Here is a 22,160-nt window from a genome sequence, read left to right as displayed (position 1 = left end):
CAGAAAAAGACAGTAACAAAGAGGAAAGACAGATAGAAAGAAAGAAAGGCACCTAAAGAGAAAGGGAGAGACGGAGGATGACAGAGACAAGAAACTAGACAAATATCAAACGTGGGGAGAAGGGTGTGCATGATTCTATTTGTCAAAGGGAGAGAAGGTAGATATTTTTGTTCTTTGTAGGTTAATATGTAAATGGAATTCTGATTTATTAACGGTCTCCAGCAGATGAGGTGATGATTAGCACATTTCCATATTTATAGAAAAGCAACACTAACTTTCCGGATTTATAGAAAATCAGCTCTTCACAAATAGCAAATTGTGCTATTATCGACATATGGTTTTCTATAAACAGAGCTGAGGTAATTATCCCTGGGACAATTTGTTGGTGGGCTCCTTTTGAATATTAACCACATTGGAAGCCCATTTCTGCCTCACAGATTTTAAAGAGGAGGGGCCATGAGACACCCCAGACGATTAATTAGTAATCCAACACCAAAGACAGAGCCTAAATGAAAGGCTCTACCCAGGACCACATGGTGGAAAGACCATAGGTCCAGGGCTCTTACGCCAGCTTCCTGCAGCCCTGGGCGAAGTAATTAACGTCCCTGAGGAGCCTCAGCATTCATGGGATGAAACTGGGATAATACCAACCTCCAAATATTGTTAAGAAAACGAAATGAGAATGTACGCAACAGCACCTGGAACCTAGTAGGTCCTCAACCAAGTTAACCGTGTTTCCTTCCTTACATTTTTCAATGATTCTAAAAAGACCCTCTTGAATTAACTTTTTCAAACTCCTTTTTTATATTGACCTGTCATAAGCTATTTTGTATCCTGACTCCATACGCGTATGGATGTCTTCATTTAATAGGAAAAAAATTTCTTGAAGCAATTTCATATTCACTACCTATAATCCTTTATGCTGTTTTCTATTCTCTCCTTTGTTGTTGTTGTTTAAAACATTGTTTGTGATCCATACGTTGATTTGAAGACCTGCTATCAGGAAGGAAACACTCTGCTGCAGGAGGGTGGGGACCGTATTTAGATTTGCTCACCATTGTATCTCTAGCACGAATACATCATAGAGAGTCTAGAGATATTTGAATTATAAAAGAATGAATACATGGATAGATGGGTGGACTAATGATCGACCCTAACCAGGAATCTAAATTAATGCCCCCTTTCCAATTCCATGTCTTGTTTTATACGCTCACTCCGTACTTAGTGCGGAGCTGAGTGCTAAGGAGATAAAGACGTGTCAGACATAATCCTTGCTTTCAAAGATCTTGCTATCTAGATGAGAAAAATATTACAATTTGGAAAATTATCTTTTGAAGATTAAAGAGTGTGGCATTTACATAAATGTGCTGAAGGAAAGAAATGGACAGCCTGGGCTGGTGCAGTCGGGGAAACTTCTCGAAACTGGGAATTTGAATTTAGCTTTGAAATGTGGATGGATCTTTCAGCCGTCTACTCACTCATTGACTAGGTCCATCGTTCTCAAACTGTAGTGAGCATCAGAATCACCCGGAGGGCTTGTCAAAATACAGACCGCTGGGTCTCCTACCAGTTTCTGATTTAGTAGGATTGGATAGGAGCCTGAGAATTTACATTTCTAACAGCTTCCCAGGTGATGCTGATGCCGCAGTTGGAAGCCACACTTCGAGAATCACTGTTCTAGCCATTCGGAGTGAGACCGGGAAGGCTCTTGATGCCATGCTAAGGAGTTTAACCATTCAGGATTTTAGGCAAAGTGATATCATTGTATGCGTAAAGTAGAAAGATCATTCTGGGAGCAGTTGTTGAGAATGGATTGCAGAGGCGAGCCTTCCCCTAGATTCAGGAGCAGCTGCAGTGATAACTGACAGGTGGGAACCCATCCTACCACTGCAGGAGTGAAGGTGGAGGAGAGGGGCGGGGTGAGGGCTGTTCCAGAGCCAGAACGGAAGGTTCTTGGAGATCTACAGGGATAAAGGATGAGGAGGCATGTGGGGTGACTCCAGGTTTCTAGCACCATGGACTGATTATATGGCAGTTCTGTTCACTAAGATTCTATATTGAGAAGTTATAACATTTTAAATAACAAAATCCCAAATATTGTTTGTTATCTAAGAGGTAACTGTAGTGTCATAGAAAACACATAGTTTTGGGGAACCAGACCATTCTGAGTTCAAATCCTGTTTGTGATGCTTCCTAGCAAGTCCTTTCACCCTTCTGGACCTCAGTTCCCTGTAAATAATAGTATCCTCAGCTGGGGTGGTTACTACAACATGCTTCTTGGGGCTCCTCCCCCTGTTCTGCCCCCAGTCCATTGTCAGCTCCACACGTCTCCCTGCTCTAATTACAGCACTGCACTAGGTCACCTCCTACACAAGCGTTAGGTATGTTACCTTACACGGTTGTGCCCAGTGAGATCACACATGGCTCATAGTCAGTGCTCAGAAAACGGCAAACCACATCCTGGCGTGTGCATTGACTGCTGTGTGTGGAAAGCTTCTGTTCTACTTACCAAGTGATTCCATTTTTTCTCTGTCGAGCACCAGGATATATTCATAAACGCCACCCATTGATCCAGACGTTATGTAGTGAGTGCCGTAGTCATTGATGAACTTGGCATACATGCCGTAGTTGTACTGCTCCGGGAGCTCCATTAATGACTGCAGCATGCCTTCATCCAGCACAATCTTGTCCCTCCTCATCTTAAAATGAGCAGTCTGCACCTTTGTGAAAATTCTCATGAAGTTATATTTCTGCCAGCAACCACCACCATGAAATAAGGGAAAAGAAGAGAGTATACGTTTTACTACATGATATAACACGAGAGGTAGTATTTAGTAGCTGTGGGAAATACATGTATCTACATATAAACACACGAGCATAAATGCATTCGTATTATTCTATTTCACAGGCATATAGCCTGGCTGCTCTCCCATGCCTGCCTCTCTGATCACGCCACCCCTGTTCAGGTCCCCTTCTCCCCAACTCTCCACTGGGTTGGTTCCTGCAGGGTGCTTCATGGTGCTGCTCACTCTGTTCTGCCCCCAGCCCATTGAGACCTCCACTCGTCTCCCTGCTCTAATTACAGCACTGTGGGATGCAACCTTCTATACTAGTATTCGGTATTCATTCACAATGATGCTTAGGAATATTTTTGATGACATGAAATGCCAACCTTATCTGTTGATGTAACTTACTGAACAAATATCTGTAAGAGCCTGTAGTCACTTGTATTATGCTAGGAGCAGAGGACATAATCTTGAATGAGATAGGCCCCTGCCATCATGGAGCTTATGTTCTAGTGGTAATTCGTACTGTTAAGTAATAAAGTAAAGCAGGCTCCTGAGATAATAAAAAGAGACAGAACCGGGGTTATATTGGCTTGGTTTAAGAGGAAGGAGATTGGAGCGCCTGGGTGGCTCAGTCAGTTAAGTGTCTGATTCTTGGTTTTGGCTCAGGTCATGGTCTCAGGGTCATGAGATAGAGCCCCAGGTTGGGCTCCGTGCTGGACGTGGAGCCTGCTTAAGATTCTCTCTCTTTCCCTCTGCCCCTTCCCTGCTCAGGCTTTCTTGCACTCTCTCTCCCTCTCTCTTAAAAATAATAAGAGGAAGGGGATTGTATATGGGCATTACTTCCAAGTAAACCATGATCCAAAGTGATAGTGAAATTTTGGAAAGGCCATCCGCTTTGAGAAAAGTCCACATAACCATGTGATGGCCAGATCTCAAAACAGTACTTTCCCTTCAGGGCGATTGCTAACTTGTGGCAAAGCTCCAGAATGTAATTTATATTTGTTGATCAGTTAATTTTCATAACTGTATTTTCATCATGCAGAATAATGTTTGAGCCCCACCTAAATCCATAGTGCTGACATCAATATTGTTGAGGCTTTTTGGTAAACTTTGAATCAATTCAGTAAATATCTCTCTGGCCCCTGACGATTTCTCCACCCTCAACGCTCCCTACGCTCCCTTCCCACCCTGTGCATCAGCTGGTTGAAGTCCTTGCAATCCCAAATTAGTGTGCGGCAACCTGTCATCTCCAGCCCTTTGCACACTGCCCATGCCCAGGCCCAGAAAACCCTTCACTGACTTCCACCGCCTTCATCGGGACAACCTGTCCTAGTCTTTAAACCCCGGTTTAGGTGGATGTCCCTTCCTCAAGGAAGCATTGCCTGATTGCTCAGGTTAACAGGAAGTTAGTGATGAACGTTTGATGAATCAATGAATGATTGATGGAGCATACCAGTCCTCCAATCTATTCCGAAAAGCCAGGCTTGCTTTCCAGTTCTTCCCAACCTAATTTACACGGCCTGGCTGTTTCTCTTTAAGACATTACTATTCTAAGTAGTTCGCTGTTTGCTCCAGGTAACCATGAAAAAGAATGGGGTGAGGCGATAAGAGTTCTACTCTTATCACTCAATTTTATTCCCTTTGTGATGATTCTGTGTGCAAAAACATAACAAGGAAAACAAACATGATTACCACTGATCAGACATTTCCAATTACACAAGCAAACGCAGGTTCCATTCCTACTGTACTTTTTAATGCCATTAGTAACATGCATTGTTCAGTACAGATTATGGAATACTGTTTGACACGGGCATTACGCTTTAATACCTTCTCATTATACTTGTTTAACTCATTCAAGAGCGAAGAGTCTCGAGACCCGGATACACCCACGGCCACTGTCACAGGGCTGCCTGCGGGGCCCACACCAACAGTCACTCCGGCTGACACAGACTTGTCGTTTTTTACTTTAGAAAGAAGGCCACGTGCATCATCGTACAGCTCTGAGGAGAGTCTAGTGTCTGCCAGGGCCTGAAAAGGAGCAAACAGATGTCAGCTTTGTGCACATAGAGTTGTATTCCAATTTGTGCTTAATATTTAAATCTTTGCTCCGTGAAATATCACTAAGCAGGTTCTTGTAACTATTGTAAAAGGCCACTCCAGGCATTGGAGTGATGCTCACTCACTGAAATGCCAAAAATAACAGCAGTTAGTTTAGGAATTGCTTCATGGCCGTGCTAAAATAGTTATTTAAATACGCACACACCCTCATGATTCTGATAAAATGCTGTATTGTTCTGAGTACGGGTTTCTTCCAGCTGACTTATCCTTCCTGTAGAGACGGTCGCCTGTCTCTGCAACGGAGACATCCAGAGAGCCACGTCTGGGTGCGGGTCTGGGAGGAAAGGGGCAAGGAAGCCAAGCAGAGGGTGGGAGCTCCAGGCAGAGGTCTGCTCGCGTGCTGCCCGCAAACGCGGGGTGACTTCACTGCAGGCACACGGTGGGGCCGCATGTCTCTGCCAGCTTGAACCGAGGCGCGGTCCCGGGCCTGGCCTGAGCTGAGGAAGCGAGGCTCAAGAGCACGTGGGTGCTTCACTCGGCAATCACAACAGCTTGTGTGATGGAGCCTCCGTGAGTCTGGGTCCCGAGTGTCTGTGATGACGAGTCCCCCTTCCGCCTTGGGATGGACGCATAGCACAGGGCACTGTGGCTTTAAAGCGCAGAGATTTCGGAATCCTTTGTTGCCGCAGCATAGCCCAGTCTGTCTTGCTGGACACGTAAGCCCCGGACCATCCTCGAGGTTAGGGAAATGGCCTTGTCTGTCTTCCAGCTCGGCTTACCGCAGGCTTGCCAGCAGCGGTGGAAGCCGGGTGGGGGCGGAGGGGGGGAGGTGCCATAAGCCTGGCCTTGTCCTTTCATCCCTAGTCTTCTGTTGAGAAAGTTGGGGGAGGGGCGATGGGACTAATTGTTCAGAATCTTTGGATCCTACCATCTCTCTGTAGAGATGGAATGCGTATGACTATATGCGTATAATGTGTATAATCTGTCTTCCCTTCTAATCGACATAGGGCCGGGCTCCGTTGAGCTAGGTCTGGGTTTGAATCTTGTCTCTGCTACCTACTGCAGTAGACCCTTGGGCCTGACACTTTATCCCTCTAAGTCTCTCGGCCTTTTTCCCATCTAAACTGGGGCAATGATAATATCTACCTCATTGTGTTGTTGCGAGGATTAAAGGAGAGGATTTGCATGGCAATATACGATCTGGCACCCGGTGAGTATCCAGTGAAGCTGTCTGCGTGGACATCTCCCCCAGAGGGGGAGGGGTACGGAAAGGAATGGTGGGGAGTCGTCTCTAGAGCTGGTCATGAGCCATGCGGTGCTCCAGTGCCCAGCAAAGCACAGAATTTTAGAGATGGAGAGAATTTAGGGATCATCAGCGTTTTGCAAGCCCTTCTCAACAGCAGAAACCTTTCTGTAAACAAAATCGCATATGGAAAACCAAGATAGGAAAGTTATCAGAGAAAGACAAATACCATGTGATTTCGCTCATATGTGGTATTTAAGAAACAAAACAAATGAGCACAGGGAAAAAGAGACAAAAAAAGATTCTTAAATGTGGAGAACAAACAGGTGGTTGCCAGAGAGGAGGTGGGGGGGATGGGTGAAGCAGGTGAAGAGAATTAAGAGTACACTTATCACAAGGAGCACAGGGTGTTGCGTGGAGGTGCTGAATCACTATATTGTACGCCGAAACTAATACAACACTGTAGGTTAACTCTACTGGGTTTTTAAAAAAACAGAAAGGGGTGCCTGGGTGGCACAGCGGTTAAGCGTCTGCCTTCGGCTCAGGGCGTGATCCCAGCGTTACGGGATCGAGCCCCACATCAGGCTCCTCCGCTATGAGCCTGCTTCTTCCTCTCCCACTCCCCCTGCCTGTGTTCCCTCTCTCTCTGGCTGTCTCTATCTCTGTCGAATAAATAAATAAAATCTTTAAAAAAAAAAAAAAACAGAAAGAAAGGAGATGATCAGTGGACAGCTGTTCTTGGTGAAATGGGGGCTTGGGGCTTAGAACCCTGTCCAGCTACCTCCTGTCCTGACCGCCAGTTTACATGGTGGGAAACTGGGCCCAGGGAGGGGCAGTGAGCTGCTCAAGGTCTCAAATACTCATATTCTAACAGAGCACAATTGGAAATAGGTCTTCTGACTAGCAGCCCAGAGGACTGGACCTCGAATCTGTTTCACTGATTACGGAATGGAGCCAAGATGTGGCAGGCGGATGGTCACACTCCTGTTCTGCCTCTTTTTGGCCGGGCCCTTGCCTGGCAGTGCCCTTCAGCACCGAGCACATGTAGGGGCAGATATAAAGGGACCTTCAGCCACCAGCAAGCTCTACAGGAAACAGAATCTTCCAAAGCTAAGAGTCCATCTCCAGCAACAGGCCTCTCTCCCTCCCCACCCCCACCCACAGTGACCTGTGAGTGGCCTGTGCAGATTACCTCAAAGTGGTACTTGAGGAAGTTGTAGGGTTTCCGGAAGTACTTCTCATCCTCTCCGTAGTAGAGACGCTCACAGGCAGGGTCATATCGAAGCTCCCTCCATTCCCCGTTGTATACCATCTCACACTGGCCCCCATAATACCTGGCGTCGTACACACTCTGAGTTTCTTCCTGGGTCAGAATGTTGTACCTAAATCAAAAAGGCAGAGAGAGCACTGGAAAGGCAAAGACAGCCTCCTCTGGAAGATGTTATTGCTGGGCCGAGCGGTGGCTTCTCAAACTGTGTTCCGTGGACCCCTAGGGTTCCTCAAAGTACCTTAGACTCCACTTTGGGTAACACGAAACCTGAGTGGGCTCAGCCAGGCCCCCAGGTTCCCTTTGACCAGAGCAGCTGACAGCTCCATTCGCACTTAGAACAGTGCACCCGCGAGAAGGCACTCCCAAAAATATGTTGTGTGAGTTACAGAGGAATGTGTACAATTATCAAAACTCCAAGCACAGAGCCCAACAGTCTGAGCTCATTTCCCAGCTCTGCCACACCTACCTGTGCGACCTTGGGCAAGCCGTTTAACCTCTCTGTGCCTCAGTTTAGTTATTTGTAAAAAGCAGTTAATACTACTGCCCTCAGAGAGTTAAATGCAAGTTACAACATGGAAAGGAACCAGAAAGTACTTAGCGTATATTAAGTACTGAATAAACGTTACTGTGGATGTTTTTGTTTGTACTGTTTCAGAAAAAGGCTCTGTGGGTAAAAAATAGATTTGACGTGTCGACTGTCCGTGCTAAGTTGCAGTACATATTAGGCACTCCACAAATGGTACTTCCTCTCCCCTAGCCCAGTACCCTTCCAGAAATACTTTCCCCTGCTTTCCAAACCCTCTGGGGCATTTTGCATCCATCTGCCCAGGCACTGCATTTTAGGCTATAGATGGTTGAACCATATTTAGGCACAAACAGTGGTACACAGATGAAATACAGCTTTCATTTTCTAAAAAAGAGGTTAACTCAACAGAAGCATTTCGATTTGGTTAAGAGATCCAAGGCCTAACAATCAAAGCCTCTTATGGTATAGATAATAAAATGAGTGCTTGTCTCTGCCTCTTCAACTCCTATTCAGCCTTTAAAACCCAACTCAAACATTGCCCCCTCTATCTGACTTTCTTTGATTATCCCGGACAGACAGTTGTTCCTTCCTCTGTATTCCCATGGCATTCAGTGATTACCTTTGGCATAGCGTTTGTCATATTTGCTCATTTCCTCCGTGAAAAGGCACAAAGGCAGAAGATGAGCAGGGGGTTAACTATGAATAAAATCTGCCTTGAAGGAATAAATGGATAATTATAGAGCACCTGGCATATAGTAGAAATTCAAGGTATGTTACCTTGAATCTTCACCTCTCTCTCCATCTCTTTCTTCGTATTAATGGAAGTGATGTAGTAATAGCTATGGTGAATTGAATACATACTCTACCAGACATTTAGCATACATTAACTTTCAACCTCATGACAATCTTGCAAATGTAGAAATTGAAGCTCAGAAAAAATTAGGTAATTTGCCTATAGTCACAGCTAAATTTTTTTGACGCTAAAATCTGGGCTCCTTCCCTTTACTTTGCCCCTTACTTTTCTGTCTTCTTGCCCATTGAACACGTTTCTGCCTTTGGCTTATAAATATAGGCTCTCTGGTGGGCCAAACAAAAACTCAAAGGAATAATTAGTCCTTAGATAATACTATAACCTCTAAGCATAAAAGGTTACTAAGCCTATGTATGTATCTTTAGAAAAGCTGATTGCGGAAGCCCCAGTGAAAATGAAAAGACATAGAGAAATTCCACTTTTTGGAAATCTGTGCAGAAATACATGTACAAAAATAATGTACAAGGATGTTCGTTGCAGCATTGTTTATAAGAGGATATAACGGGAACAATCTAATTATCTTTCAATAGGAAGTAGTCAAATTTTCATGTAGTTATACCTTGGGAGAAGAGTCAGCAACTTTTTTTTTTTAATAAAGGGCCAGATATTAAATATGTTAGTCTTTACAGGCCATAGGTCTTTGTTGCAAATACTCAACTCCCATCATTCCAGGGTGAAAGCTGTATCCCAATAAAACTTTAATTACAAAAACAGGCAACAGGCTGAATTTGGCCTTCAGGCCATAGTGTGCTGACCCCTGGTATAGAACACTATATTGCTTAGAAAAAGAATAGAAAATATGGGAGGAAATCTTCAAAGTATATTATTAAGAAAGAAAAGCAAGTCAACACACAAAATGTGTAGTATGATCCCATGTATGTAAAATACACTCACGTCTATTGTCACAGTACATATAGGCATATCTTCCATACAATATATATTGTTAGTGCACTGTTTACATGGTCTGAAAGTCCTACACCAAACTGTTGACAGGGGTCCGTCCCAGGAAGGGAAGTGAGAGGGGGTGACTGGGTGGGGTGCAAGTTGGGCAGGGCAAAGGAAGACTTTCGGTTTTACCTCAAACATGTATTATTATTTTTTTAATTATTTTGATTATTTAATATTTTTTTAAGATTTTATTCATTTATTTGACAGAGAGAGAGAGAGAGCACAAGCAGGGGAAGTGGCAGGCAGAGGGAGAGCGAGAAGCAGGTTCCCCGCTGACCTGGGAGCCCGACGTGGGGCTCGATCCCAGGAAGCTGGCATCATGCATGACCCGAGCCAAAGGCAGCTGCTTAACCAGCTGAGCCACCCAGGTGCCCCAACATGTATTACTTCTGTAGCAATAAATAAAAATTTAAAAACTGGAACATGCTTAAATTAAAAAAAAAAAAAGACATCAGGAAAGGCTTCTGAGATCTTGAGCCGAATGAAAAACAGTCAAAGTGTCAGCTATTGGGAGTGGAGGAGGGGCCATCCTGCTGGTGTCAGTGTTCAGTGTGGGCAAGTGTATTTAAATGTTCCTTTGAATCACATCAGAGCAAGGTCATGGTCTGCGACCTTTCGGCCAATAAGGAGGGAATTCTTTTTCTCAAGTTAACACCTCACTATTTCATGCTTCTGCTCTGTTTATCCCACAGGCACTTTCAAAATCAACAAAATCCCCTCTAATTAGTATTAGGGGCTGAATTGTGTCCCCTTAACATTTAGATGTTGAAGTCCTGGACCCCAAAACCTCAGAATTTGTATTTTGGTGAGAGGGTCTTTGTGTAGGTAATCAAGTTAAAATGGGGCCATTAGGGGGGGCCCTAATGTGACTGCTGTCCTTATAAGAAGAGATTAGGGGGCACTTGGGTGGCTCCGTAAGTTAAGCATCTGACTCTGGATTTTGGCTCAGGTCATGATCTCGGGGTCCTGTGGGGCTCTGTGCTCAGAAAGAAATCTGCTTGAGATTCTCTCTCTCCCTCTGCCCCTCCTTCTGTTCTCTCTCACCCTCTCCCTCTCAAATAAATAAAATCTTTAAAAAACAAAAAGAGATTAGGACCCAGACACACACAGAAGGAAGGCTACTGAGAAACCAAGGAGAGTGGCTCAGAAGCAGCCAACCCCGCCATCCCTTGACCTCAGACTTCCAGCCTCTAGAACTATGAGAAATAAGTTTCTGTTGCTTACAAGCCACTCAGTGTGTAGCATTTTGTCATAGTAGCCTGAGGGGACCAGTGTGCCACCTCAGGGGACAGTGAGAGTGGCCTCACTGGACGCACTGCAGACAGACCCTCTTCTGTCCTCAAAATAATACTCACAATTGAAGAGCAACCATTCCCGGCGCCCAAACAGCGCGAGAGCAGGACTCACCCCAAGGCTGCATTCTCCGACCCTGGAATGGGCTCATACAGGCTGCAGTCATCTTCAGGGACCCTGACATCTTCACAGTCATCCTCGTCAGAGCCATCGAGACAATCTTTGTCTCCATTACACACCAGGTGGCGTTTCAGGCAGCGACCTGACAGAGAAGAGACTGTAGATGCTTCCAGAGCCTCCCAGGCTCCTTCCTCTCCCCGTGACCTACATCCAGAATCACCAAATCCATCCCACTTCCGAAACAACCCCTCACCTCTCTCCATGATCATCTCTCTATCCTCCCTGCCCCTGCCCTCCTTCCAGCCCCTCTGTCTCCCACCTGAACCCCCCAACCCTCCAGCTCAGGCCCTGCAGCAGGCTCCCCTCTAAAATTCATCCTCCATGTGGCTGCTCCTGTGATCTTTCTAAAATGTCAGTGTGGCCATGTCATGCCCCTGCCCTTCTGTGGCTCCCATTCCCGTTCTTCCAAATGCCATGGTCTGGTCCCCAGTACCCTACTGGACCCACCCCCTGCCTTTCTTCCCAAAGCCCTGTCCTGCAATCGTTCTACACGTATCGCCAGTCCCTAAATCCCTGTGTGTGTTTGCACATTCTTTCTCCAAGCAATTTTATTGCTACTTTCTAAGTCTCCGCTCAAGTGCCATTTTAAAGCCTGACCTGACTCCCCAACACTGATGTGGGCATCCCCTCCCAGAAAGGGCCATTACACTGGCTCTCCCACATTATTGTCACCGACTCCTTGTAGGTCTCTCTCCCAAAGAGATGAGGAGTACCTCGAGGTCAGGCACGTTATCTTTTCACCTTCATGTCACCAGCAGCTAGTACGCTGCCTGGCACGTACGTGCTCCGTCGATATTCACTCAATGAACGGATGAATGAGTACATTGTACCTTTTCTAAACGAATCAACAGATATTTCTACAAACACTAAATTTACTTGGGCTACTGGGTTGGCTTAAAATGCAATTTCCTGAGCCCCATCCCAAACTTACAGAAAGACCATTTCTAGGGGAAGAGCTGAGGAGTCGGCATTCTCACAAGCTCCTGGGTGACTGTTTTGCACATTCCGTTTGACAGGGCGCAGCTGTTATCCCGCTGGAATGCTACTCACCTGTCTCCTTACACTGGAAATCCTGTCCACACTGTGCTTGCCTTAGACAAGCTGTGGGACTGTGACAGCTGGCTTGATCCCAGACATCGCCACTGCAGATGGTTCCCCCAAACTTGCTTGGCTGCAGGAGGCTCCGGTATCGGTACTAAATCGGATTTGAACCAGACACATTCATGTCTATCAATCAAACAAGATTTGTGCCAGCAGGTCTCAGCTCAACAGAAGGACTAACTGTCTAATGATTGAGAGCTGCCTAAAAAGCTGTCTTGTGAGGGGATGAGTGTTCCTAAATGGTGTTCAGCCAGAGGTGGCATAATTACCAGCCGGAATATTGAATAGGGCCTCCAAAGATCAAATGAAAGACTTGAACAAAATATTTCTTTTTCCTCGCTGGGAAGGACTTTCCCCACCCCCTTCAACCAGTGAGTCCCTGTTCATCTTTGATGATTCATAGTCCATCTCCTCTACATGTTCTAGAACTCCCTGCGCCTCCTTCTCGCCTCCCACTTGTCATATAAGGTTGTGATCCCTGGTCTACTTATTTACCTACCTTTCTCACTAGTTTTAGAACAGTTTGCCTATAGGGGGAAGAGCGGGGAAGGAGGACCATGTCTTATTTGGCTTCATACATTGGACATTTGATCTATGGTCTCTGCAGGAGGCACTTTTGTAACAGTTTATTGCTTTCCCTCTGTACCACTTCTGCTCATGGCATCCTCTCTTTCCTTGGGACACATTTCATACGGTTCAGGTGGGGATGATCTCAACCCCCTCCCCCCCAAGTCATGGGAATCCGTGGGTATGTACCATGGCCAGGCCAACCAGGGCACCATATCCACCAAGTTGCAATGATTGGTTTAGGGATTGGTTCATGACTCAACGTTAGGGCAATCATTGTTCTTTCTGAAGATTTTCTTTCAGAACCTATTAGAAAAGATAGTTTCTTTCTGCTGAAGTTTCTGGGAACTGTGGGCATCAAGTGGTCATCTAGCCTACTATGTAGAAAGAGGCCATCCAAGAGAGAGAGACGTCATCTGAGTCCCTGGATCCAGCTTTGACAGCGCATGAACAAATATTTGTTCAAGGAAGGACAGGAAGAGTAAAAATGCATACCAATCTTGGAGCTCTGCGGTTTCGTGATACTGCTTTCTATATGCTGTACAGCTTCAGACACTGGTGTAGAAGGAGGAGGCGGAACACTAGGGTATTTGGAGAAAGAGGAGGTTCCATTCCCACCTTCAAGAAGCTTAGAGTCGACTTGAGGAGATAAAGTAGATAACAATAGGAAACATGCTGTTTGGAGAGCTCCATGCAGTGTGCAAGAAGGGCATTTGCAGCGCCTTATTTTCGGCTTCCTCTTGCCTTGGCTCAGCCTCGTCCTTCAAGATTGTTTGTAATGAAGTGAGAAAGCAATGGTTCGAGCAATAAGGAAAATGAGTTCTTAGCCTAACTCTCTTTTTACTTTTCTTTTCTTTTCCTTTCTTTGTATAGTTGGTGCACAATATTACATTACTTTCAGTTGTACGGCGGAGTGATTCAACTTCTCTGCGTTATAATATGCTCACAAGCATAGCTACCATCGATCACCATGCAATGCTATTACAATACCATCGACTACATTCCCTGTGCTGTACTTTTCATCCCTGTGACCTACTTATTCCATAACTGGAACCCTGTATCTCCCACTCCCCTTACCCATTTTGCCCATCTCCCCCCCCCCCCTACCCTTCTGGCAACCATCAGTTTGTTCTCTATACTTAGAGGTCTGGTTCTGCTTTTTGTTTGTTTGTTTATTCCTGAATCTATTTCTTGCTTGCTGTATAAAGTATCAGTGGCCGGTACATTGTGCCTCGGTTTCCAAATCTGTAAAATGAGGTGGTTAACTGAGATGACCTCACTAATTACAGTTGCTAATGATTCTTTCACCTGTGTCCTGTAGGTAAAAGAGCATGAGCATGAGAATTTAGACCGACTGGGTTCAGATCCCAGAGTCACTTACTAACTCACCATGAGCAAGCCACTTAACGTTTTCTGCATTCCTGTTTTCTAATATATGAAGTAGATGTGACGACCCCTCACTTTGACAGGGTGTTGCGAGAACTAAGTGAGAGGACGTATGAGGAAAGCACCTAGCCCCGTGTCTGGAATATCATTGGTGCTCAGTAAACAGAAGTGGTGTCCGCCATTATCAACGGAGCCTTCGTCCGCTGATTCCAGTGGGTGCGTGTGGAGCAGTGCAGCTTCCCCCCCCCCTCCTCTGGCCTGCTTCTCCCTCCTCAACTGCTCATTTGTAAATGGCAGAAAGATCTGCAAAAAAGGTGAAGAGCAAACCTGTCCATTTGCTTTTCCTGCCTCCCAGTTAATAAGATCGTAAACTCCATGGGAAGAGATTATAATTAACGATCAGTTTGGGACTATTGGGATATTTTCATTCTCTTCCCACATCTTGCCAAGATATGCAGTACATAAAGGAGTGCTCAGCATACCAACGTAGAGCCAGATCTTCTCACTCTTCATTAAGCTCACAGAGTTTTGAGACCTGCAGTCACCAATACAACGGTGCTGATGGTAGCTACCATTTGAGTGCTTGCTACTGGCCGGATGCGTCACATTCTTTATCTCACTTAATTTTCCCAAGTTGAGGAGGTTAAGTACTATTCTGAATCCCGTTTTAAGCTGGGTTGGAATTCCGGTTCTGCTACTCACTGTCTGTGCCTCACGGAGTAAATAACTTAGCATCTCTGACCATCAGTTTTCTCATCTGGAGAAGGAGAGATCTGAGAGTCTTGCAAAGATTAGTGATAAGACATGTGAAGAAGTCAGCACTTGGCCTGGTTCCTGGCATGTACTCAGTAATAATAGTTATCGACATCAACATCATTTTTGTAGCCAGCTGTTGGGCTATTCCAGAAGGATTTATGGCTGAGTGGGGATTGGACTACATGGCCACTGAGATCACTTATGACTCTCCACAGAGTTCGGGGGGAGGCAGTAGAGTGAGGTGGTCAGGCGCATGGATGTTTTGGAATCAGACTGACCAAGTGTTAAGTCTAGGCTGTGCCTCTTTCTTTATGGTGACCTAGCAGAAGGGACAATGGTATCTATCGATCACTTACAGTTGGCTATGAAAGTCAACTAAGACAATTTATTAAAGCATTAGCACAGTGCCTGATATATAGAAACTATTTAATAAATGGTAACTATAAATGCCATCATCATCCTTCTTGTGGTCTCTGAATTGGAATGCTGGTGCAGACATGAGGTTCATGCTCACCGACTCCCCATTTTCTCGGTTGTTATCAAATAATGAAGACATTGCGCTGCAGAGAGGTTCGTGCAGACACTCCCTCAGGGACGTCTCCGTGCTGGTGCCTGTGTTGGTATCATTAAGACATAATTTTCTTTTCTAGCTACTCGATGATGTTTCTTTCCAGAAATGCACATCTTTGTTTGGGTGGTTTTGAGAGGGGGGAAAGACATATTAATAAGAAGAAATTAGGGATGTTCTTTCACTTCAGTAATTAACAGAATTTCATGATTTTAAGGATTATTTTGAAGACACGTGTGTCTTTCCGAGTCATGAAGGGAGTAATTCAATTCTGGTTTAAATAGTAAGCCATTCACCTGTGCTACCTGCTATCTGAACTGCAACACATGAGGAAAAATAGATATAGTTTAGGATGTATAGTAAGTTAAGTAATGGCCATGCAAAGAAATCAAGTCTCAGCCCTTGCAAGTTATAAATGTGACCTTATTTGGAAAAAAGGTCTTTGCAGATATTATTAAGAAATAATTGAAATGAGGAGATTATACTGGATTCTCCAGGTAGGTCTTACATACTATCACAGTGTCCTTATAAGGGAAAGGCAGAGGGAGATTTAGCACAGACACACAAAGGAGACACACGGAAGAGGAGGGGGTAACGCGGCCGCAGACAGAGATTGGCCACAAATCAAGGATTGCCGATGGCCACCAGAAGCCAGAAGAGGCAAAGAACAGATTCTCCCCTAGAGCCTCCAGAGGGAGCGTGGTCCTGCCAAACTTCTGCCCCCTAGAACTGTGAGAGAATACATTTCTGTTGTTTTAAGCAGCCCAGTTTGTGGCAATTTGTTACAACAGATTTAGAAAACTAACATAGGCTATCCAAGCAGGATGAGATCCGGGGAGCTAGATATTTTTGCACAGTGCAGTCTAGGATTCCTTGGCATATCTCAGAAACAGGAGAGGCAGAATAAATAATTTCAGGCTTAGACGCTGAATAGGCTCAGTCCAAATTGTGTTTCCATCTGTAATGATTTTGAATTCCATGTGATTCCGAGCGGCACATCAGACCTACACAGAGTAGCCCGGCAGCTAACTGAGGAGCGGGTCTGGAGGCAGGAGAACCACCAGCATGCTCTGCTCCGCAGAAGCTCAGCTGAGAGAAAAGCAGGTCTTGATTCAGGCAGTGGGAGTTGGTTGGAGAGGGGGACACAGATAGTAATTATAAAAACAGCTAAGATTTATTGAACACTTGTTGTATACCAGGTGCCGTGAAAAGCACTCTGCATACCTTACTCATTTAATGCTCATAATAACTCTGTGCTATAAGTATTATTACTACTTGCATTTATAGATAAGGAATCAGAGGCACAGAGAGGATAAACTATACACCCAAAGTAACACAACAAATAAGGTGCAAAGCCAGAATCTAAACTGAAGAATCAGAGCTTAAACACTTAGACTTGACAGTCATGTGCCAATACACATGGTTTAGGCAGTGGTCTACCAACCAGGAGAGGTGGGAGCCCGGACGCATCCCACCCTGGGTGCATCCAGTAAAGGCATGTGTTGTCTGTAGAGATTTTAAAATAGCAACAAAATAGAACAGAAGTTAGTCTGCCTTGAATCATCACCATGAGCCAGTGGTCCTGAACAAGATCAGAATTTTAATGCTCCTCTCTAACAGAGTGGGTGCTCCCAAAGTCCTTCTTCCCTTGAGATGCCACTAGGTTTAGTGACCATTTTGGACTATTCAAAACCATGTCAGCAGGCAAGATAGACTCATGTCTGTTCCTTGGGTATGTCCGTCTTTTTAATCCATGAAAGTAGAATCCTCCGGAACATTCTCTGGCTTATCTCAGCTCCCCACAGGTCATTAGCCCCTCTCGATGGCCATCACTGGAGGGCAACAGGTTGACCAGGACCCAGGAAGACCACAGGGATCAGTGTGCCCATGTCTGAATGGCCACCTCTCTGCAGACAAACCTTAACATACATATCTTTTGCAGCCTCGCCCAATAATGGCTTATAAACAAAATCAGAAAAAGTTCCACCATCCATGTGCCCATGGCTTCCAAATATCTATTTCTAGACCTGCTGTCTCCCCAGACCTCAAATTTATAGGCCTGTGTATCTTCACGTAAATGCCTGGTACACCGTTCCAATATTAAGGCTCCCAAACCGGTCACGCATGTCTTACCTTTTTGTCCTGGCAGGGAAAGCAGTCCGTCCACTCCGACCAGTTGCTGAGCTGACAGCTAACTGCCGAGGCACTGGAGCTCGGAACAGCCCGACTTACTCTCCTAGAAAGAGGAGAGACCTCTGCTTCAGTTTTTAAAATTCTTATTATGATCATTTTTAGTTTGTTATAAATTCTAAAAGGTCTTTTAATATGAAGGTAGCTTATTAATATGAAAGCAGATGGATTTTTCCCCAGCTTTGTTGAGCATATAAATGACACAAATTATATATGCTGTAGATGGACGATGCTATGGTTTCACATACATTGTGAAATGATTACCACTTAATACAGCTATTCCCTCACCCGGTTACGTGTGTGTGTGTGTGTGTGTGTGTGTGTGTGTGTGTGTGTGTGTGTGAGATCTAGAGATCTCCTCACCCGGTTATGTGTGTGTGTGTGTGTGTGTGTGTGTGTGTTGAGATCTAGAGATCTCCTCACCCGGTTACGTGTGTGTGTGTGTGTGTGTGTGTGTGTGGTGAGATCTAGAGATCTCCTCACCCGGTTACGTGTGTGTGTGTGTGTGTGTGTGTGCGCGCGTGTGTGTGTGTGGTGAGATCTAGAGATCTCCTCACCCGGTTACGTGTGTGTGTGTGCGTGTGTGTGTGTGGTGAGATCTAGAGATCTCCTCTCTTGGCTAATGTCAAGTACACAGTACAATGCTATTAACTGTAGTCGCCATATTGTACATTAGATCCCCTGAGCTTATTCATCTTATAACTGAAAATGGGTACACCTTGGCCAACCCCTCCCATGTCCCCCTTTGTAGCCACCATCCTACTCTAGTTCTGTGAGTTATGCTTCTTCAGATAAGAGAGATCATGCAACACTGGCTTTCTCTGTCTGCCTGACTTCACTCAGCATAATGTCCTCCAGGTTCACCCATGTTGTTGCAAAAGGCAGGAGTTCCTTCTTCTTTAGGGCCAATCAGATGTTGAATTTTTTATCTTTTTTTTTTAATTTTTTTAAAAAAATTTAAATTCAAGTATAATTAACGTACAGTGTTATATTAGTTTTAGGTGTACAATAGAATGATTCAATAATTCTGTACATTACTCAGTGCTCATCGACATAAATGTGCTTTAATCCCCTTTATCTGTTTCACTCCTCCTCCCACCACCTCCCCTCTGGCAACCACCAGTTTGTTCTTTGTATTTAAGAGCCTGTTCTTTTCCCTTTTCCTTTTTTTTTCTTTGTTCATTTGTTTTGTTTCTTAAATTTCACCCATCAGTGAAATCAATAGTATTTGTCTGGCTGGCTTATTTCACTTAGCATTATCCTCTCCAGCTCCATCCTTGTTGTTGCAAATGGCAAGATTTCATTCTTTCTTATGGCTGAGTAATAATCTGTTTTTTATATATTTGTGTATACACACACACACACACACATATATACACACACACAACATCTTTATCCATTCATCTGTTGATGGACACTTGGGTTGCTTCCATATCTAGGCTCTTATGCTGCAATAAACATAGGGGTGCATATATATTTTCAAATCAGTGTTTTCGTTTTCTTTGGGTAGATACTAGTGGAATTGCTGGATCATACGGTAATTCTATTTTTAATATTTTGAAAAACCTCCATACTATTTTCCACAGCAGCTGCACCAGCTTGCATTCCCACCAACAGTGCACAAGGGTTCCTCTTCCTCCATATCCTCGCCAACACCTGTTGTTTCTTGTGTTTTTATTTCGCCATTCTGACTGCTGTGCGGTGCTATCTCGTTGTGGTTTTGATCTGCATTTCCTTGTGGATGAGTGATATTGTCATCTGTTCATGTGCCTGTGTGTCTTCTTTGAAAAAACATCTATTCATATCCGCTATCCACTTTTAATTAGATTATTTAGTTTTTTGGTGTTGAGTTGGTGTTGGATATTAACTCCTTATCTGATATATAATTTGCAAATATCTTCTCCCATTCAGTAGACTGTCTTTTTTGTTTTCTTGACAATTTCCTTCACTGTGCAAACACTTTTTATTTTGGTGTGGTCCCAGTGGTTTCATTTTGCTTTTGTTTCTCTCGCCAAAGAGACATATCTAGAAACATGTTTCTACAGCTGATGTCAAAGGGATTGCTGCCTATTTTTTCTCCCAGGAATTTTATGGTTTCAGGACTGACATTTAGGTCTTTAATCCATTTGAGTTTATTCTTGTGTATGATATAAGAAAGTAGTCCAGTTTTATTCTTTTGCATGTAGCTGTCCAGCCTTCTTAGCACCATTGGTTGAAGAGATTGTCTTTTTTCCATTGTGTATTCTTGCCTCCTTTCTTGTGGATTGATTGACCGTAAAAGCGTGGGTTTCTTTCGGGGCTTTCTATTCCATTCTGTTGATGTAGGTGTCCATTTTTGTGCTAGTACCATACTGTTTGATCACTATAGCTTTGTAGTATATCTTGACACCTGGGATTATGATACCTCCAGTTTTGTTATTCTTTTTCAAGATCGGTTTGGCTCTTTGGGGTCTTTTGTGGTTCCATACAAATTTTAGGATTATTTGTTCTAGCTCTGTGAAAAATTATCTTTGTATTTTGATAGGGATTGCATTAAATCTGTAGGTTGCTCTGGGTAGTAGGGACATTTTAACAACACATTTAACAACTTAACAATACTGTATGCCAGTGTGATGCTGATGGGTTTATACAAATTATCTCTTTTAATTCTATATCAATCCTATTGTGGATCGAGTTATTCTAATTTTAGAGACACAATTACAGAGGAGAGCGAACATTTTTTGTACATTAATTTTGTATCCTATAACTTTACTGAATTTATTCCTTTTAATAGTATTCTGGTAGAGTCTTCGTATCATGTCATCTGCAAATAGTGACAGTTTTACTTCTTTCTTACCAATTTGGATATGTTTTATTTCTTTCTCTTGACAGATTGCTCTGACTAGGACTTCTAGGACTGTGTTGAATAAAAGTGATGAGAGTGGACATCCTTGTCTTGTTCCTGAGCTTAGAGAAAAAGCTCTCCGTTTTCACCAGTGAGTATGCTGTTAACTGTGGGCTTGATATATATGGCCTTTATTAGGTCGAGGTATGTTCCCCCTAAACCCACTTTGTTGAGAGTTTTTATCATTAATGGATATTGAGTTTTGTCAAATGCCTTTTCTGCATCTATTGAAATGATCGTATGATTTTTATCTTTCATTTTGTTAATGTGGCGTAGCATGTTGACTGATTTGTGAATATTGCACTGTTCTTGCATCCCTGGAACAAACCCCACCAGGTCATGGTGAATGATCGTTTTAATGTGTTGTCGGATGTGGTTTGCTAATATTTTGTTGAGGATTTTTGCATCTGCGTTCATCAGGGATGGCTTGTACTTTTCTTCTTTCGTGCTGTCTTTGTCTGGTTTTGGTATCAGAGTAATGCTGGCGTTGTAGAGTGTATTTGGAAGCTTTCCTTCCTCTTCTACTTTTTGAAATAGTTTGAGGAGAATAGGTATTAACTCTTCTTTAATTGTTTGGTGGGATTCACCTGTGAATCTATCTGGTCCTGGACTTTTGTTGGAGTTTTCTGGTAACTGGTTCAAGTTTGTTAGTAATCGGTCTGTTCAGATTTTCTGTTTGTTCCTGATTCGGTTTTGGAAGATGGTTGATTTCTAGGAATTTATCCATATCTGCTAGCTTGTTCAATTTGTTGGCATGTAATTTTGTGTAGTAGTCTTTTATAATCCTTCGTATTTCTGTGGTGTTAGTTGTTACTTCTCTTCTTTCACTTCTGATTTTATCCATTTTGGTTCTCTCTCTTTTTTTCTTGATGAGTCCAGCTAAAAGTTGGTCAGTTGTGTTTATCTTTTTAAAGAATCAGGAGCACTAACAATTTTTTTAGAAGAGTGAGAGTTGCAGAAAGCCCAGTGGTTAAGAACATGGGGTTCAGGGTGAGAGGACTAACTTCGAATCTTGCCACCTCTTGACCTTGAAAACGGGAGCAAGTTACTCAACACCTCTGAGCTGCAGCTTTCCCATCTATTGGGGAAATTTTTAACTATGTTCAAAACAACATTACCTAATGGAGTTATTGAAAATATGTTAAAATGCTCATGAAGTACTTGTGAAAGGTTGGCTTTTGTTATTTCATGTTAGAATATTCCATGGATTATCTCATCATTTAAACCCTATAATGATCCTAGGGGGTAAATACCATTTGCCCCATTTATATATGAGAACGCTGAGATTCCTAAGAGCTAAGTAATCCCAGAAGTCAGAGCCCAAGGGTGACAAAGGCAGAATTTGACTTAGCTGGTTTGATGGCAGAACCCATGTTCATTTCCTCATCAGGCTGCTGCTTCCTCGTTTTACAAGTGAGCCAACGGAACTGAGAAAGTGAGAGCCTTGCCCAGGGCAGCACAGGTAGAAGGTAGAAACGGGCCTGTCTCCAAGGCCATGCTCTTCCCGTTACCCCATGCTGCCTTCTCAGAGGTTAAAGAGCTTGTCCAGGTCACACAGAGTGAGGTGGACAAGCCACAAGCTTGCCTGGC

General features: G+C 43.9%; 1 protein-coding gene across 3 annotated transcripts in view; it reads right to left on the bottom strand.

Annotated features, from left to right (window-relative positions):
• C8A (complement C8 alpha chain) overlaps positions 1-22,160 on the bottom strand; it is a 62,618-nt gene that overhangs the window by 28,625 nt on the left and 11,833 nt on the right. For all 3 annotated transcript variants that reach the window (XM_087865920.1, XM_045802236.2, XM_087865919.1), the window contains exons 2-7: positions 17,630-17,732; positions 12,169-12,313; positions 11,053-11,200; positions 7,283-7,472; positions 4,617-4,817; positions 2,510-2,750 (exon numbers count right to left, since the gene is read on the bottom strand). In XM_087865920.1, the coding sequence (XP_087722046.1) occupies positions 2,510-2,750; positions 4,617-4,817; positions 7,283-7,472; positions 11,053-11,200; positions 12,169-12,313; positions 17,630-17,732 (1,028 nt within the window). The remainder of the gene's footprint in view (positions 1-2,509; positions 2,751-4,616; positions 4,818-7,282; positions 7,473-11,052; positions 11,201-12,168; positions 12,314-17,629; positions 17,733-22,160) is intronic.

The sequence above is a fragment of the Ursus americanus genome, chromosome 12 (genome assembly GCF_024610735.1).
Source record: "Ursus americanus isolate L20-20 chromosome 12, mUrsAme1.1.p, whole genome shotgun sequence".
In the NCBI taxonomy this organism is placed as follows: Eukaryota; Metazoa; Chordata; class Mammalia; order Carnivora; family Ursidae; genus Ursus; species Ursus americanus.
The sequence above is the reverse complement of the archived record's forward strand: the minus strand, read 5'-3'. Positions and strand labels throughout refer to the sequence as shown.